The 20,283-nt window shown below is 34.5% G+C and overlaps 2 protein-coding genes across 3 annotated transcripts; one reads left to right on the forward strand and one right to left on the reverse strand.

Annotated features, from left to right (window-relative positions):
• The first annotated feature begins 4,231 nt into the window (after positions 1–4,231).
• Positions 4,232–6,098, forward strand: LOC113730608 (phosphoenolpyruvate carboxylase kinase 2). Its single transcript, XM_027255409.2, has 2 exons — positions 4,232–5,165; positions 5,601–6,098. The coding sequence occupies exons 1-2, from the start codon at positions 4,376–4,378 to the stop codon at positions 5,654–5,656; spliced, it is 846 nt and encodes a 281-aa protein (XP_027111210.2). The 5' UTR covers positions 4,232–4,375; the 3' UTR covers positions 5,657–6,098.
• A 5,879-nt stretch (positions 6,099–11,977) lies between these two features.
• Positions 11,978–19,726, reverse strand: LOC113730609 (serine/threonine-protein phosphatase PP1). 2 transcript variants are annotated; one of them, XM_027255410.2, is made up of 4 exons: positions 19,191–19,720; positions 16,670–17,229; positions 15,536–15,787; positions 11,978–12,300 (listed from the first exon to the last, which is right to left on the reverse strand). In XM_027255410.2, the coding sequence occupies exons 1-4, from the start codon at positions 19,363–19,365 to the stop codon at positions 12,280–12,282; spliced, it is 1,008 nt and encodes a 335-aa protein (XP_027111211.1). In that variant the 5' UTR covers positions 19,366–19,720; the 3' UTR covers positions 11,978–12,279. The 2 variants fall into 2 exon arrangements, with proteins under 2 accessions (XP_027111211.1, XP_071934695.1); XM_072078594.1 differs by lacking the exon at positions 15,536–15,787 and having other exon boundaries at positions 19,191–19,726.
• Between the last annotated feature and the right edge of the window lie 557 nt (positions 19,727–20,283).

Raw genomic sequence — 20,283 nt, forward strand, 5'->3', positions numbered from 1 at the left:
TCAGCCCAAGGAGGGACTTAAGCCTCTCTCTGGTGGCCAGTGAGCCGTTGGCCCAGTGGTTTATCCTGGCCTACTCAATTATCAAAAGTTTGATAAATGAGCAGACTTCTAGCGTACATATATGGTGTAGTTACAGGGAGAGATTTCAAGTGATCGTACAGGGTAATACGAGGCGTCTTTTTACAGGTTCTTCTTACTTCTTAGCATTGCCAAATTTCAATGTACTCCTTTTTAGTCAGCGTCTGATAGGGACACGTGTATCACTGGAACAAAATTTTCAAGCAGGATGTTGATCGTCAAATGCAGGGACCATAATGTCAGAAGAAGGCGAAAAGCATGCAATGAAAAAAATCTCTTCTCAATTGTAAATAACAAACTGGCCTTAGTTTTTTTTTTTTTTTTTTGTTAATTTCTGTATAAATATAAAGTGGCCAGTTCCTTGCTGTCTAGCTATGAAGCATGAATCATAAGTAGCAAAAAATTGCAGATAGGTCCCCGTCCCACCCAAAAATTTCTCAAATAATCCTTTTCTTGCTTGGATTATTGCTTGGGGAACAATCCGTCGAATACTTCTTTCTGTTAGCAGTTAGCACACGCGGTTTCAACCTTTCTTCAGCGACTCCATTGCTTACGAACTTACGTATTCAGTCAACAAAACAAAATTGACAAAACAGCTACGTCTTTCATTATTAGAGTTCTCAACTAATAATAATAATGATTGAGATAAAATGCTGTAAATATTAAAATATCAGCTACGGAGAATTTATATAGATATAGATCGTGCCTGAAAATAAGTTGATCACGAATATAGAGAAACTATAATCCAACCCAACTCCATTAATCAGTTAGTTTTCTATTCTTTTATATCAATTAATCATGTGACTCTATCTAAAGATAATCAGAAACCATGTAGTATAATCATATACCATGTAAGAAACAAGGAGTAGAGATGTGTTTGATGGTTTGGAGGAGAGAATATAAGCGGGAAATCTCGATTTCGAATAAAAAAGAGAAAGAAAAAAAATCCTCCTCTCAATTATGAATTACAAACTATGAAGTGTGAACAACTAAGAAGCAAAAAAATTGTAAATAGATCCCACCCATATATTCTCAAATGAGCCTTCTTACTTTATTATTGCTTGGAGAACAATCCGTCGAATACGATTAATTTTTGCGTGAGTACACGGGACTAATCGGTGGCCTACAGGACACGCTGTCTGTACCTTTCTACGGTGACGTCATTGCGGACGTACATAATCATCCGGCAAAACGAAGGAGACTCCATTGAATGAATGTCCATTCATTGCTCTCACATCATAACCATCATAACCAGTGGTCGAGGGAGGACACTCAAGAGTCTTTTTTACTATCAAATTTAGGGCTGCGTTTGGATTGAGTGTTTTTGCACCTGTTTTTGAAAAATTATTTTTCACATTCCAAATGCTACAATAATGTGTATTTCAAAAACAACTTCAAAAATACCATATCCAAACAATATATCAAAAACAACTCCAAATATATTTCAATTATGTATATTTAATTTGTATATTTTAATAAGTATATTTCAATTTGTATATTTTAATTATGTATTTTAATATGTATATTTCAATCATGTATATTATATATATATATTATATTAATATAAATATATTTATTTCAATTATGTATAATATTATATATATTATATCAATTGAAATAAATATTATATATTTATATAAATACATTTATTTATATATAAATTTATAAATATATTTATTCAATTTTGTTTTATAATATATATTAATATATATTAATATGTATATTTCAATTATGTATATTATACATAAATTATATTAATAATAATGTATATTATATATATTATACATTTCTAATATTATATATTTATACATACATATTATAAATATTTTATTTTATTTATAATATATTTTTATATATTTATAATATATTTACATAAATATTAAATGTTATATAAATTATATATAATATAATGTATAATATATTATACATTTATATAAATGTACATTTATACATAATATAATAAATACTTATGTCTATTTATAATATACATTTATATTATGTATAATATATAATATAATATATTTATACATTTATATTAATATACATAATATTAATTTTACATTTATACATAATATTAATACATGTATACATTTATATTAATTATATTAATACATTTCTACATAATATTAATATATATTTATAATTTATTAATTTATACATTTATATAATATTCATTTATAATTTATACATTTTTAATAATATACACTTATACATTTAAATATACATTTATATTATGTATTATATATATTAATACATTTATACATTTATATTAATATACATAATATTAATTTTACATTTATACATAATATCAATACATATATACATTTATATTAATTATATAAATACATTTCTACATAATATTAATATATATTTATAATATATTAATTTATACATTTATAATATTCATTTATAATTTATACATTTATAATAATATACACTTATAATTTATAATATATTTATAATATTCATTTATAATTTATACATTTATAATAATATACACTTATACATTTATAAATATATTTATATTATGTATTATATATAATATAATACATTTATATATTTATATATTTTTATATGAATATATAAATATATTTATTTATAAATATCTATAAATGTATTATAAATGCATAAATGCATGTTTATATAAAAATATAAAATTTATAATTTATAATTTATACATTTATATAATATTCATTTATAATAATATACATCTATACATTTGTAAATATAAATGGATTATAAATGCATAAATGTATATTTATATAAAAATATAAAAATTATAATATTCTAAAAATACTCAAAAATATGTTTCAAAAATACCTCTAAAAATAATCCAAAAAAATCTACAGTAAAAGTTTTTCATATAGTTTTTGAAAAACAACCCCAAAAACAACTAATCCAAACGGACTTGTTTTTCATATTCAAAATGCTACAGTGGTGTTTTTGAAAAACAAACCCAAAAACAGCTAATCCAAACGGAGCCTAGGGTTTAAATCCAACACCTAGCAATTGGGAGTGAAGAAGGGTAGGAGGGAAAAAAATCAATTACCCATTATAATTCAAGAGTAAGTTTTTTAATACATTTTTTTTTCTTTATAATAGTAAGTTTAGATCATGTCACATATTATAAATTTTAATTTTAATTTTTTTTATACTAGCAGATTTAAATCATGCAACATATTATGAATTCAAATTTAAAATTTAAATAATGCATACGTGATACATAACTATGTTTGCTAGTATGGATCACTTTTTAACCTAAAAATTATCATGCGATCGACATGCAATTATTTTTTATATATAAAAAGTTAAGATCTCACTTTTTTAATAGAAAATTGAATAAAAATTGGCTTAGATCCCACATTTTTAGGAGAAAAAATGAATATAGTTTAGGTCTAATTCAACTTATTTTAGGGATGAAAATGAATATGGATCAATTCATTTGTTTAACTATAAATGGGATCTAAACTTTTTATCCCTACAAAATTGACCATACCGGGTCATGTGATGAATTCGGGATAAGAAGCGGTAAAATATTTAAATTGGGACCAAATTTTACTAACTTAATTTTGTAAAGAACATAAATTTACCATTTTGAAAGTGAATGGCGAAAAAAATTCATTTGACAGAATGTGAGAAATGTTTTGAATTATTTTCCTTTTTATTTATCTATAGCACTAATAAAATTTTTAAAATTCATAGGAAAACATCTAAAAGAAAGGTACAAATCTGTCATTTAGCCCTCACAAATTGTATTGCATGTAACTCGTCTTGTTTGAATTACCATTTTTTGTAAAAAAAAAATATATTTTTTATAAACACATTCTTTAATATTTTTTATTTTATATATATATATCAAATCATTATAGTAAAATTTTTTTTTTTGTAAAAATTTAGAAAATAGCAATCCAAATGAGTTTAGTAGTACTGCAAAATTACAAATGGTTACGAAAGTTGCTACCACCTCACAGTAGTAGTCTAGTAGCGGTAGGACCGTAGGAGGACAAAAGTTCCTGCTTCCTGCCTCCTCCTGCTCTGTTCACGCCACCTCGCAGCGTACATCATCCCTCACACCGTCTTCTCAGTCTACTTTTCCTACGCCCTCTCTTCAACAGCACAACGTTGAATGCTACTCCTAAGTCCTACTATCCCCCACCCGAATATTCCATTGGATCCTCTTCATTTTCCCCGTCTCTCTCTCTTATAAATTAGACCGACCTACCTAAAATCTCCCCGTAACACGCCACGCCCCCCAAACCCCCAAAGACACAACAGCTGCATCTGGTCAGAACTTATCATGAGTGAGAGCCTAAAAACAGAATACCAACTTTGCGAAGAGCTTGGCCGTGGTAGATTCGGGATCGTCTACCGCTGCTTCTCTCCATTAACCGGCGAATCTTACGCCTGCAAAACCATCGACAAAACCCTCCTCCTGGATTCCACCGACCGTGAGTGTCTCGAGAAGGAACCCAAAATCCTCCACCTCGTCGCCGGACATCCCAACATTCTCCACCTCTTCAAAATCTACGAGGACGACAACTACCTCCATTTGATCTCCGAGCTCTGTTCTGCCGGCGATGATCTTTTCACCAGGGTCTCCAGAGGCCCGTTGATGGAACCGGAGGCTGCCCAGATTTTGAAGCAGTTGGTGTCTGCCATCAGTTATTGCCACCATATGGGCGTAGCCCATCGAGATATCAAGCCGGATAACATACTTTTTGACACCAGGGGCCGGCTGAAGTTGGCTGATTTCGGGTCGGCAGAGTGGTTTGGGATGAACTGCGAGAGTGGAATGATGGAAGGGATTGTTGGGACGCCGTATTATGTGGCGCCTGAGGTGCTGAGAGGGAGGGAGTATAATGAGAAAGTCGATGTGTGGAGTGCTGGTGTCATTTTGTACATTATGCTTTCTGGGGTTCCTCCGTTTTTTGGGGAGACTTCCACGGAGACTTTTGAGGCTGTCTTGAGGGGTAATTTGAGATTTCCTCACAGGCTTTTCAGGTCTGTTTCCCCTGAAGCCAAGGATTTGCTCAGGAAAATGATCTGCAAGGATGTTTCTAGGCGGATTTCTGCTGATCAAGTTTTAAGTAAGTTGGCCTTTGCAATATTCTTTGTTACTGCGAAGTTTCATTTCTTTCGTTTTCTTTTGCCTTTTTCTGCTCGCTCAGGGTTTAATCTGGGTTCCATCTTACATGGTTCTGTTGATTTTTTTTTTTATTTGGGGTTTGATAGAACCCTTGTTTTTTTTGTTGGGGGGGGGGGGGGGGGGTGGGGTGTGGGGGATCGGTTTGGTCTTTAGGAACATAGGTCCAATATTGATTTGGTTGGTTAAAGAAATGAAATTGGATCTCTGGTAACTTCAGTTGTTATCTTAGCTGTTGGATAAGAATAGATGTCTAAGAATTGTGTTGTATTTTGCGTCTGCCTCGGTCTTTCCCTCATTCTTTCCCCAAGCAAAGTTTTTTCTGCTTATTAGCCATTTAATCGTGAGTTTGATCTAATCTATTTTGTGTTAATTTCAGGACATCCCTGGGTCATCAGTGGAGGAGAGATCAGATCAATGGCTGATCTCACCTGAAATCCTAAAAAAGGTGTATCTACTATATAAATAGATATATCACTATAATATCTCAGTACAAGTCTGAGTTCCTCTGCTGTACATAGACCATCTAGAGACCATATCTGAGAGTCTGAAAGATGGTTGTTGGGGAAAAGATGGAAGAAAGAACAGTCGGCCGCATCTTTACAGCTCACAGCCAAGGATGGAGGGCTGTTGCTTCCCATTTTGCTTTTACTTTTCCTCAGGTGTGGAGGAGCGGAATCTGAGGCTGTAAATATATGCGGATGGTTATGTATTAGTAGTACTAGTGCTGCTGAGAGTGCAACTGTGTAAATCAGATGCTGAATTTTCTTCATTCCATGCAACTGTGTGCCCCTTTTTCTTTTTTTTTTTTCCAGCGTAATGGGGACTATGAGGTTGAGGAAATTGAAGGAACCAGCACTAATGCTTGTCTACCGTATCTTGTTGAGCTGCACGCTGTACAAATGTTTGTCCTATAATAAAGTAGTATCTTGAATCTTGAAGAAATTTCCACATCTTTCTTTTTGAGTTTGGAATCTCTTGTTGGGAAGCAAAGCATTAGCAATATCCTATGTTGAAATTCGTGTAAACTAGTCGTAGAATGCGGATAGCGAAAAGATGAGGAAAGTTCGTCGTGTAACTGATGGATGTACGGGTTGTTGTACTGATACTACCAAAGTTCTCTGTGGCGCCCATCAAGGAGAGATTGATGGCTTTACGTCTTTTCCTTTGTCAATTGAGCATAATGGACGCCAAGGAAAACCAGTTTTTGAATGCGGAACAAAGGAAGTTGTCTTCACAATTTTGCTGGAAGTACATTATGAGCATATGCCTTTTGAGTGTTTTTGTGGACTGTGATTCTGTTACCGTCTGATTAAAGTTACTCCCCTTGTTTTGCTTATGCTTAAGGTGAGAAGTTGACACTGGAGAGAAAAGAGGAATAGAGTTTAGATTAGTTTGGCTGTCTCTGGCCCTGTCTCTTACTACTCATCAACTATCTTTGAGGACCCACAATAATGGTTGAGTTGCACATGCATTGTTTTGACACTTCGATGAATAGTTGAGTGACACGTATTGGTTATTCCCAAAGGTCCCTCTGCTATTGGTCCGTACTCCGTAGCACAGGGAAGAGAGAGGGAAATTGTGGTACAGACTACTGGACCACTAACCAAAAAAGAAAAGAAAAAGCCAGAGATAGATGGGATGGGAATATGAAATTCAATTAAAGAGGTTTAGGAGTTTATCCTAAATACTACATAACTGGCACGACATATCTTATTATTATTATAGGATATTATAAAACGTGAGTAGGGATTTGAAATTAACAAAAAGTGTTAAAATTTATACTTTCAAAAATATCCTTCTAATATTTGTTATTATTTATCTACATCTTATCTAAAAAACTTCCCACTTCTACCGCAACATAACTATTACTGCTACACTCGATTAACTGATTAACTAATCCACTAACGAAAATTGCATCACCTCCCAAAAATCACTTTGTTTTTTTTTTTTTCCAAAATATGCACGCATATAATGCGTGACCCACCCGCTAGTTGTAAAGAATTTTTACATTCCTCTTACCATTTGTTTTCTCGTTTTCTCAAGAACAAAGTGAAGTGAAACGATCAACCAAAGCCAATTTCATATAATTACAAGTGTAGTTATGATAAATCTCTAATCAATTAGATTGCCACCCACGCCTGTATAATTACACGGAGGTATCTTTCATGTTTTCAAGCGGATGGGAGTAAAGCCGTTTCCCCACCCTAGAACTAGAAGCTACTCGGGACAAATGGATAAGCACATTAGGATCTAGCACAAACAATCTAATAGGTAGCAGGTTACAGAAGAGCGGATGGATGACTGGGTACGCATGATAATTGATTTTTGATAAAAGTCCAAAAAGCGAACCCCATGTGTAATTAGGTAAGACGTGTAGCGTTATAAGGACGAAAGTTAGGAGTACTATTTTAGATCTGTGGAATATCATATCAGTTTGGTATGTTGACAATTGATAGTTGCTTTTTTTTTTTTTTTTTTTTTGGGTGAAAACCGAAATGGGACCCACCAAATAGTCGACGCAATTACTAGGTCTCAAAATCTAAGGTGGAACGTTGAATTATTGATAACGTGCGTGGTTGATAAGTTATCTTTCCTGCTATCTTTTTGTTCGTTCCATCATGCAACAAATTCGTAGTTTTAGATATTTAACTTTTGGAATTAAAATATTTTGGAACCAGCAATCAGAAAAACAAAAGTGCAACTTTCGCTGGGTTGGTTTTTGTGTTTTAGAGTAATTTTATAGTTAGCAGTTTTGGCTTTTTTGGATTGCTTTTTCCTAAATATTTTGTAAAAAAATTACTGTAACAATTTGATATATATGAAGTAAAAAGGTGATTGAAATTGTGCTGCTGTCCAAACAAACATAGGGAGTAGGAAAGGAATGAACTAATACGAGTAAAGTTGGCGAGAAATGGACTAAAGTTCCAAAAAATGAGGAAGAAATCACCACCATTTATTAAGTGCTTGTCTTTTAGACAAAAGTACAATTATGAACCACCAACTCATTATTTTCTTTTGCATCAAATAACCAATAAATTAACCCCGTATTTGATTTTTCGAAGATCACCAATTATTTGTTCTTCAGAGATGCTTGCAAAACTCTCTAATTTTCTGGAGAAACTCGCAATTTCGCCAAAGCTAGTGTATCATCAATTCCTCATTTTTCTTCACGGGAGAATCATCTGGTAAAACGGCAATACAATAAAAGAGAGTGCAAAGGCCGCACAAAAAGAAAGAAAAATTCTTGATGTAGAAAGGAGATTCCTTTTGTCTGATGCCAAATATCCGCATTTTCAGGAGGCATGATTTTTTTTTTGAAACAATAGTGTCTGATCTTCACCAACCTTCTAGATACATAAAAGATTACGTTGAGCAGTTCAACTTTGAAGATTCCACCAAATCTACCCGCAAGAAATATGACAAAAAGAAAAGTAATTTCCCAACTTGCGATTCCTCTAATAAGATAATATATGTGTCAAAAAAAATCTTAATGAGTTTCTAGATTTGGCTGAAGAGATTGGATGGAATCAGAATTTAAGTTTAGTGATTACCTATGCATTTAGTTATCTCAGTTCTTGGTTGGGTGGCTAGTCCCTGACCATCAAATTACCAAACCACCTCTGCAAAATCCAATTTAAACCCATACCCATTAAAATGATGAGATCTCTAAACTGTTTAATTAATCATGCAGAATTAAACTAATACATCAACTTCATCGTTGCCTAAGCTGGCTGGCGCCCCTGCTTCAAAAGGCCGGCTGATGTTTCACTCAGTTACACTGCCTCAAATTGCATCAGCCTTCGACTTATAATAAAGCAATTCAATTTCAAAAAATTATAAATAATATTCGATGTGGCCGCCCATGACGAGCAGTCTATTTATTTGATTCCATAATTTCCATTTTCAATTAGCAGTTGGGCAGTAGAATCAATGTAGAAGGTCTTCAGTCTTTTTAAGTCTCAAGTCTAATGTCAAGTATACAAGTACTTTATTATAAATTTATGAAGAGAAGCTACCAGTTTTCTTCCTTGACGATCGATGGGCTATATGGGGAACAAGTCTCGTCTTAGTTTTTCGAAATAGTTTTGTACTCTTTCTGTCCCATTTTGATAGTCCTAATTCTTTTTTTCACACAAATTTAGATTGCTATTTTTTCTAAAATACCTTTCATTAAATAAAGTTGACTTTTCATATATCAATATATTTGGGAAAATCTAAATGCATTAAATGGGGTAGGTTATATTCAATACTAACAATCTATATTAAATAACATATAATTTATAGTAATAACAACTTATATTGAATAAGGGTATTTTAGAGAAATTAAAAAATAACTACATTTTTTCAATTGGAAAGTGGATTACAACTTGGAACAGACGAAAACGAAAAATAGAACTATCAAAGTGGGACGGAGGAAATTAGTATTTTTTTGTGAAACTAAAAAATTCAAGTTGGAACCAATTCCAATGAAGGATCTTTTACCCGAAGTCGAAAGCATTGGGAGGAATATGCTTTTAGAGCATTCCGAAATTTTGCGTGCTTGAAATTGAATGAGGGAGGGAGATCAGTGGTCCTGCATGCAGACTTATCGATAATAGCCCAGGCAACTATCAGAAACTTTCCAATTTCCAAATGAGACTTTCAGGTGTGAAAGAGAGAAGATGCATCCTGTGAAAGGGTCAAAAGTCCATCGTGCCATGTGGGATTTGGAAAGGTGTGTGTGTTGGAGTAGTGCATAGGATATTGGACCAAAATTTCTTGGCGACAGTAAATGGACCAGGTTTTGTCAGTTAGTCAAAGGTTATAGTTATAGCACTCAGATAAGCGAACTCGATTATTGAAGTTCACTGGCAGTTTGCTTATGGCCATTGGTCAAGATAAGATAAGTTCAAATACTCCTGCCTCGTTTGAAGAAAAATTTTTATAATCTCTGTGAATATTCTTTTTATATAATTTTTAATTACTTTTTATCTTACATATATTATACTATAAAAAATATTTTAATAAATTTTTATTATGTAAAAATAATATTTATAAAAAATATAAAAATTTTGTTGAAGCAATACTCACGTCATAAAAAAGTGATACAGTAACTTTTGAAAGTATCTAACGCCTGCTTTTGGCCATGGAATTCGTGCGTCATCATGTCTTTGATCGGCAAGAAAAAAAACACTCAATACACCCGACCCGACAGATTGATATAATGGTCAAATGAGGGCACATTTCCTAGTATTTCACAGCTAAGAAAAATTTGGAGACATGATCTGGGGTTCAAAGTTTTGACCATCATGCTAATTGATCTCATCTCTAATTGGGGAACAGAAAATCAACTAGATAAGTAGCATCGCGAGAAAATGTAGACGAACGATCACACTAGTACAGCATTTCTTAATTTCCTCGAGACCTGCTTAAAGAAAAGAAAAGTCACTTATGGAGTAGAGATTCCTTTTGTCTATGGGGCTTTGTTTGAATTGCATTTTTTTAGATTTTTTGTAAAAAAATTACTGTAACGATTTGATATATGTGAGGTAAAAAAGTAATTGAAAAATGTGTACACGAAAAATTTTCTGATTTTTGTCATTTTGTCGACAGCTTGGTCATCTTAAATGAAGAATCCGTCAAATAACTTGTCTTCTTCTAGTTCTAGATGTTTCAGTTTCTGGAGGCCGGTTTAAAAAATTTTTACTCATTTAAATATTTTTTTTAAGCAATACATTGGTCCTTTGATGGATAATTTTGTCCTTACCTTTATGTTGTTTCCCTATATCCCCCCCCCCCCTTTTTTAAATTGCGTTCAACTTGTCAAATTTGATGCATATTCACTTTTCCATTTTTGATCTACCTGTTGCACTCGTGACATTAAAACGAGAAAGAAAATTCTTTAGGTCATTTATAAAATATGAGTGTCACAAATAAAGCATGTTTTAAATGGTTCTGGACTTGACCTCAATTGAGGTCCATAGTTTCTTACCCAAAGAAAATGAAGAAACTTAGCAGCCCATAAATTCTTATCGTTTGATTAGTACGTAGATACTTCAACTTTCTCCTTGGGAATTTAAATTTAACTGAAAAAGCAAAAGTATGAGGGAAGTCAAAACAGTTGAGAGAGTTGAAAGCCAACGCTGTCATGTTTGACCAGGAGAAAAGTCGTCCCGCTTATACAAAGTCCCAGCGGGTTTAAATTATAAGCTCTGCAAGCCTCCAAATTATAAACGGAACTACTGATTTAGCGCGCATCTGAATCACGTGCTTTGCTCGGAATCAATCAGCTTAGCATCTTCATCGTTTTATTCTTTTCCTATTTTGTTTTCCCTTTTTTTTTTTTTGGTCTGTTTCGTTGTTTCTACGATGTTTAAATGAGAATCACATAGGGCGGCATTCCGAGCTTGTTTGTGCGATTCAAAAACTGCGGCTGAGTTATGAAAGATTTAGCCGAAAACGGTTTTAGTATTATATGGCCCAAACTTTCCACCCAAATTAATCAAACAGTGCGATTGCTACTGGGATCACAAAAAACTAGATGGCCCATACGTCTCAAAACCGTAGAATGATTGAAAGATTTGAAGGACCTGAACACTGCTGAACGTTCTTCCTCCATTTTCAGCAAATGCCCAAAACTTACACAGGAGGTCAAATATTCAGTGCCTTGCGAAGCTGTTAGCAGGTAGGTAGAATGTAGGTACCGTTTTGTTTTTCCCCCTACGATAAGCAGATGACTCGGGGAATGCAACATTAGGAAGAAGCAGAACAAACTGTGACAAGAATCCCTGCGCTGTTATTGGTGGGCACATAATTTTGACACATTTTTGATAGGTGCGTGGAAGTTACTGCAGTATACAGAGGAAAAGGATGAGAATACATCCTCGACAGCCAACATACACGGGGGAAAAAATTACTCTTGTATTCCTTGTGGGAGGATATAGTCTCAATTTTTACAATTTTGTCATGGTACAATGAAACAAAATGCATCTTCAATTTCTAGCAGATAGCCATCTTGCTGGGGTGACCATGCATGCAATTCAAAGTACTGCCACTTGATGATTTGGAACTGGAACTCAAATTGCACCAAGGAAAGGCTGCAAGCAAGTAGATTATCAAGAATGAGCAAAGTCCAAAAGTATGGTACAGCATGCTAGAACAGCCTGCAGCTACTGCATACAATCCAGGAAGGTTCTAATTCAACAGATTTTCATCTTAACATAACAGTACGTTCATATAGGTGAAGATTCTACTATTGTACACTCATAGCATATTCTACCGAAAAGCAGGACAGAAGAATATAAGAGAGAGAGAGAGAGAGAGTGTTCTAATCAAAGTACAATGTATTGAAATTGCCTAATTTATTTTGCTGCAAACAGTTTTTCTCTGAATTGTCAGATGAATCACACAACTAGGAAACGAGTTTTCTCCACAAATATAGATCCATTTGAATCCTAATATCTATGACTTATGCCGCACGTTACATTTCAATTCTGCTCATGAAAAGGGCGGCAACTGCTTATTAGGCAATATAATATCTCAAACTTCATGACAGCAAATGGGCAGCCTCCTTAGATACCATACAACTAACTGCAACAAGAACGTCTTTACTCTAATTCAGGCAACTTTTTTCCCCATTCGGGTCAAAGTAAGTACTTAATTGTTAACTCCAGAGCCATAAATCACAGGAACCACATGAATTTGGGACACTGTAAAAGCCATTAAATACTTTTCGAGGTGCATCTTACCTCAGAGCAAGGAATGCACAGGGAAAATCTTGTCTGGGACCATATACAGAATACAAAAGGCATAATATAAAAAAAAAAAAAATCATTGTTGCATAACCTCATTTGTCTGCTTAGCAAAAAAAAAAAAAACCACCTTTATAATGCATTAATATCTTGTTTCATTACAATACACAATAGATGCCTAAAGACTAGCTACCACAGCACATTCATGCTCCCTATTGTGACTTTCAAATCCTAATAACACCATTTAGATGAGTCAAGACTGAGAACTGGAGACTTTTCTGCAATGATAACTTTAGAATAATCTAAGTATGGCACATTTATGCGGTCAAAAAATGTTTTCAAGCATCAAAACAATTTCAAATGAGTGTGACGGATTGTGACTATCTGACCTTTGCAGTATGCACCAGAATAATCTTTGATTTATTTTAGGGGGTAACCAACCACAGCTCACTATGGTGAACTCCAGTGTTTTGAGAGGTGTTAATAAGGCATGTCTTTGGGCTCGCCCCAGGCCAGGGCGCATGTGAACCGCCCTGGGGCAGTGGAAGGAGGCAGATGAGCTGTTGGGCATACGCCCCAACTGATGGGGCAAAGGCCTTAGTGTGCTGGGTGCCTTTTTTGTGCCTCCAAAGAAGAAGGGGTATGCCTTTTGATATTGTTCTGTAGTTCCTGTAATTCTTTTTTCTTTTTTAACTTTTAAACCAATTAAGGGATAAATATACATATTCCTCGTACGGCACACAACAGATTACAGAGAGCCTTGTCTGGTTTGATCTCTAAATTTTAATCCCCTCCAACAATCCCTAATTCCTCTTCATTCACTGCTCGATCCCTCTTGAATATATTTTCATCAAGTCAACCAAAGCCTCTTCACCCCAAATTTGCAGCACAGCCCCTTTATCACCACCACTGCTCGTCTTCTACTACTTCACAACCCGGGGACAAAATGAAGAAAGTCTATATTGCTTTTTTGCTCTCTTTTAATCTTCTGAATGAAAGTTTCTACTTCGCTTTTTTTTTGGGCAAAACTTGGATGACTAAAGGTATTACTGCTCTTAATGAATTGTGGGCCAATTGGTTATGCAGTGTCAACTGTAAAGAGAGAATTAAAAAGCTTCAAATCAGCTGCTTATATGGTGCTGAATTATAATCCACTATTGTTTGTGTATTTTAACTTTTTTGTTTAATATTCATTTACTCCTTTGGAAGACATTGTTTGGACTTACATATCATTTATTTGTATTATTTGTAGAAATTTTAATAATATTTTTTGGGTAGTTTTCATATTTTTCTAATATTAAAAAATCAAAATTTGTGGGGCTTACACCTCACACCTCAAGGCTTTTGCCTTGTCTGAGTGGGGACAATACACCTAGCCCAACACTGTCGCCTTTTAAAACACTGGTAAACTCAACCCACCAGAAAAATTGGAAGTCCAAACTAAGGGGGAGCTAATTCAGAGAACCTATGACTATGAGCCATAAACATCAGCTCAACAATCTTGAAACCATTCACCAGTCAGAGTGCTACAAAACTAATAAGAAGAAGCATTCTACTTTCAAAGATCTAAGACCATACTTATTACTGGGAAATCAGATGACTCGTGAACAAAATTTAGTTTAGACGACTTAAAATTGTAGGTGCAAACTAGAGGTGTCAAAATGGGTGATTTGGACAGGTTTGGATTGGGTAAAATGGGTAATGGGTATAAGTGAGTCAACCCATTTATACCCATCTAATTAAATGGGTATAAATGGATAAGTCAAAAAATGAATTGGGTAACCTAATTATCCATTTATAACCCATTTATTTTAACTTTTTGTAAATTCATTTTTGCAAACTAAGTTATCAATTTATACCATTCTTTGCACCCGTCATTGGTTTTAAATATTTATTTATAATGCTCAATAAACCTAATATCAATTTTTTTCCCATATGTACTCTATGTTGCAAAATTACATACTATTTAACAATTAAACAATAAGAATATAAAAATTTGAACTAAGTACTATAAAAGTTAACATAAAAACTTAATCCAAAAATTTTGAACCTCTAGCATTTTTTCGTATGTAAATTTAAAATTTCATTTTAAAATAAGAAAAGAGGCTAAAACTTGTCATAAATTGATAATGGTGAAAAATGAGCAAGTTAATGGGTGGGGAAAGAGAGGAGGTTTGGGGGAAGACAATTCTAAATGGGTTAATTGCGTTTGATGGGTTACCCAATAATACCCATTTATTAAATGAGTATTATTGGGTAACCCAATAATACCCATTTATTGGGTAACCCATTTATACCCATATGCAAAAATTTAACATACCCATACCCATTTATTCATGGGCGGGTATGGGTAAACTTAGTTAAATGGGTTTGTTTGACAGCTATAGCGCAAACCACCGAGAGTTTAAGAAGTTATTTCTGAAATAAATATGTATGTGGTAAATTCAAGCCTAATTTCACAAATAAGTGTGAAATCATATAGAGGAGTTGAGAGGTTGTAAAATCCTCTTTACTTAATTGCTATCTTTTGGCTGATGCCGTGGTGCAGTCAAGAAGGGGAAAAGTTTTCCATTTCAAATACCTTAGCTCCTGGTGTTCCAGGTTTAGTTGTGGTTGTACTGCCAAACGCGTTACTGGGCTTGGCTGATGTTGTACTCCCAAAATTGAATCTTGATTTCTTTTCCGCAGGTTTTAGTATTTGAAAGGAGCACATGAGAGTCTCATCTACACTCATCATGGCACCTGCATTGTCAAACTCTCCACAGTAATTAGGGGCTGAAAAAATGGTTACAAGCTGCCGGTTTGCAAAGAACTCATAACCATCTTCTACAACCTGCAAATGTTTTGAGAAAAGAAGAAAAGATCACCAATTTAGTCCTCCGACACGTGTCAGCCAAATAATGTCAAAGTTATCCATTATGTGCCCTTGCTGAGACAATGTTAGGCTTCATTGGGCTCAAATGCTACATATTTTCTCATACTGCTTAAATAGAATGGCAAAGATGCACACAACTAACAAGTTACAACTATCGAGAGTGGGCAATACAACAAGGAAATCCTATGTTTCCATCACAAAACAGACAACAAATTCCAGATGCTTTTACAAGAAAATGAGGTCATAGCCTTCAATAATGGCCAAATTGAAGTACAAATGTGGTAAGGTGGCATTCGAAGAGAACACAAAGAAGAAAGAAAATGTCTAGTTTGTACTCAGATTATAAACCATGGCAAAGTTTCCATCTTCAATGTAGCAATGGCGTGTCACACATGTATATTATTCTGAACATTTTCATAAATATCATACATAATGAAATCACTTTTTGCAATTCTTTTAAACTGTTTACTGGCTTCCATTTTGTTGGGGGGGGGGGGGGAGGGGGAAGGTGGGGAATATATGAATGTGAATAGTATAAAGGAAAGTATTAGTCAGATTAACTTCAAAATCATTTTCTGTTTCAATATATAATGCTTATGGGGCTATTGAACCAGCTCATGAGAGATGAACTGCATTGCCTCCAGTCTCTACCTTCTCAAACACTAGCTTAGATATGCTAAAAACAAACAAAGCATGAAAATTAGCTTCTGTAGAAATCACATGCTCTCCAAGCAAGAAATGGAAACAAACACAAAGTTATAAGTGCTACTGTCCAAGGGAGATTAACAGAGAAAAAAGGTATATATGTGAATTCCAATAAATCAGCATAACAGTTCAAACCTGGTGAGCACGGCAAACAAGATCTAAATCTTGCTTTTCCAAAAACTCTGTCACCTTATCAGCGCCAAAAGTGTATGAAACTCCCCGGTCATTCATCCCCCATCCTTGAACATCATTACTGGGATCTGACCAGAGAAGATCGCATAGCAAGCCTGCATCTGGTACATCAGTTGGTCGTTGCAAGTTCCTTATCTGATCCAAATTTTGAAGATCAGGAGAAAGGCCTCCATGCATGCAGAGAATCTTCTCATCAATCAGGGCTGCCACTGGTAGACAGTTAAAACATTCTGAGAAAACCCTCCATATTTTAACATTAAATCTTCTTTTGCATTCATCATAAAACCCATATATACGGTTTATAGAAGCACACTCGTGGTTTCCTCTTAACAAGAAAAAGTTTTCTGGATATTTTATCTTGTAAGCAAGTAGCAGGCATATCGTCTCCAGACTTTGCTTGCCACGATCTACATAATCACCCAAAAACAAGTAATTTGCTTCCGGAGGCAAGCCACCATATTCAAAAAGCCTCAAGAGATCAGAATATTGACCATGAATATCACCTAAATGCCAACAAGAAAATCAGAATCAGAAAGATATTCCTCAAGAAAAAACCAGGTCCAATATATCACACGGATATCAGTGGCAAACTATACTTGCATTGCAAGTCATAGAATTCTCATCCTACATCAAATTTAAACTTAGCAATCATAGCCACATCAGTATATCTCTGGGGCATAGGAAGATCATAGCCATAATGGATGAGCACCAGACAACAAGCTAAGGAAATAAAAGCAAATTTTACCAAGCATATACAGCAAAGTAGTAGTTAGTTACACTCATAATGTCACATTCCCTTCTTCCTATGCGCTAACAGTTGCTACTTGCCTTGCAAAGCTATGCAAACAAAGGAAACATGAACAAGTTCATTTCTATGTCTCAATCCACAATAACTGGTCTTCAATGAAAGTGTAATACGATGATGATAAACAAAAGAAAAGATTATCCCAAATTTGTTAAAACCACAAAATTGTAACTCTAAGGCTTGAAAACAAGTGTTGATGCTTCCACACGAAAACTTAACAACTATATGCAGCATATCTAATTTGAGATCTGAGAACTTGGTACAGCCAAACATACTTGACCCAGGGAGATGGATTCATGTTGTTCTGACATGCATATCCAATTGACACAGAGACACTAATTAATGTCTCAAGGACTGCTTATTGTCAGAATTTAATGCTAATAACTCTAAATATACAAACACTGTGAGGGCTGTTTGTAGCAATGGGCATGGGGACAAAGCAGAAAATATGCTGCATAGTGAACTAATAAGATTTATAGCATTTTATATTTGCACATTTTGATGGTAATCTCATATATTTTTAACAGTAAATCCTTTATAAAGTCTACCGCAGCCATAAAACAGTAGTATGTACTTCTTAATTCATTTAACAATGCCAACAATGTGCCCATAAGACAAGGAGCGGCAGCTTCTTGGCCTTCAGGAAAGTCCATGCAAGTATGTTGGTGTCACCTACAACTTATGATAATTCCCATTGACCGAGTAGTGAGCAAGGTGAACTTGGCTTCAGCTTACCCCAATAAAATTTTCAAGACAGAACTCATGCTGATATATATCAAACCAATTTGCGTGGGCACAAAAATGTAGCAAATAAAAGGTTCCTTTAGGAGCTATGCAATGGCCAGGTGATGGTAAAGATTTGAGGTGCCAAAGAAAAATATTTGAACAGTCATCCCTCATGAGCAGAATCAAACCAACAGTAAACTTGGCTTCATCACATCACTTCAACACATAATCTTATACAAATTTTGAATCCTGATGCAAGAAATAACATAAATTCCTCTTCTTGCTCATAAGATGGATGGCAAATTATTTACTTTGCACTCTAAGGCAATGTATCAAGCTCCACTTCACCAGACGCTCATACAGCACGCAAAGAAAAGTTAAAAGTTCTCAAAACCAGTAAACAAGGATGCACCCTCCCTGTCAGTAACTAGCTAGAGCATAAGCAGCACCGCAAAAATTTTAACAGTAAAGTACAATAACTAGCATCACCAAGTCCCACACTGCATCCATGTTTCTTAATCTTTTCCGGTTAATTGGTTATAAAGATCCAAGACAAACAGAACAGACATGAAATGCAAGGAACAACAACCCAAATTTGTCACAAAGCTAAACGCAAAAAAACAAATTTATCCTCCCAATCCCCCCCCCCCCCCCCCCCAACAACTTCCCTCCACCAAAAAAAAAAAAAAACTGAACAACCCTAACCTAAATTCTTCAACCAGAAGATAGAATTCGGGATACCTTTGAAGGATTTTATAACAAACACCTTATTCATGGCCCAGAAAGTCAACCCAACAGACATGAAAAAATGCAAATGAAAGACAAAGAAGCAAGTCAAATACAAAGTGGGATGCAATCAAAATAATCGAAAGGGTCCATAAAAGAGGATAACCAAACCAGAGAAAGTGAAAGAGGGAAAAAAGGAATTGATACCACAAATCTTAATGGGTGCTTCAAGCTCTAAAAGATTAGGCTGTTGCAAGAAAATATCTTTGGAAACCAGACACAACTGTTTGATCTCGGCCTCAGAGAGCTGCACCTGCTTCCCTGGCCTTCCTCTGACTTCCAGCAGCCTCCTTATTATATCATCTAATAGCTTTTCATCCATTTTTTCTTTCAACAAATTCTCAACCTTCTTTGTTCTCTCTTTCAATTTTCTCTATATTTACATGAAAGCTGTTCTTATTTTAGTGGTGGGGGAGTGAAGAAAGAATCTGGAAAGTGGGTTGTTGATGATGGGTTTTGAGGTCTGTTTGCGAATATTGGATTACGGAGGAGTGAGGGAAACCAATTAAGGTGATTTAACTGATTTGTGGGTCGCGTTGGACTCCAGTGAAAGAGAGGATGTTTCTGGGTTGTCGTTTTGTGTTGGTAGGATCTGTCGTTTTGGTGAAATTTTCGAAATACATATTCTTTGCTTTTTGAAGTAGATTTTCAATGCTCAGAGTTTAGAAAGTTTCCTCGGAAACGGTTGGGCGACAGGAATCTAGAAAGGAAGAGCGAATTCTGGAAGGAACAAATATCTGATGAGTCGTTCCGGTTTATCAATGGGCTATAACCGAAGAGGCCCATAGGCTAAGGTGCACTGGGCTGCTGTATAACTTTCGATCTTGTGTTGTGGGTTGGGAGTCCGTAGGACACTTGCGAAATCCTAAATCAAATGGTTCATTCCAATTATGTCTCCAAAGTCCCGTACATTTAAAATCCAATTCAGCATTTAAATTTAATGAATAAAAATCTTAATATGTTCAAATGTGTTTGATAATTAAAAATTAAAAATTAAAAATAATTAAATGACACTGAATTTTCTAGTCAAAAGTTGCTTAAAAAATAAGTGATAAGTTATTCACTTATCATTGAATGTGGTATACACTCAAATGTATAATCCAATTCAACATTTAAATTTAATGAACTCAGATCTTAATATGTTCAAACGTGTTTGATAATTAAAAATTGAACATCTAAATTAATTAAATGACACTGAACTTTTTAGTCAAAAGTTGCTATAAAAAATAAGCTTATCACT

Source organism: Coffea arabica, chromosome 2e, assembly GCF_036785885.1.
Source record: "Coffea arabica cultivar ET-39 chromosome 2e, Coffea Arabica ET-39 HiFi, whole genome shotgun sequence".
NCBI lineage: Eukaryota > Viridiplantae > Streptophyta > Magnoliopsida > Gentianales > Rubiaceae > Coffea > Coffea arabica.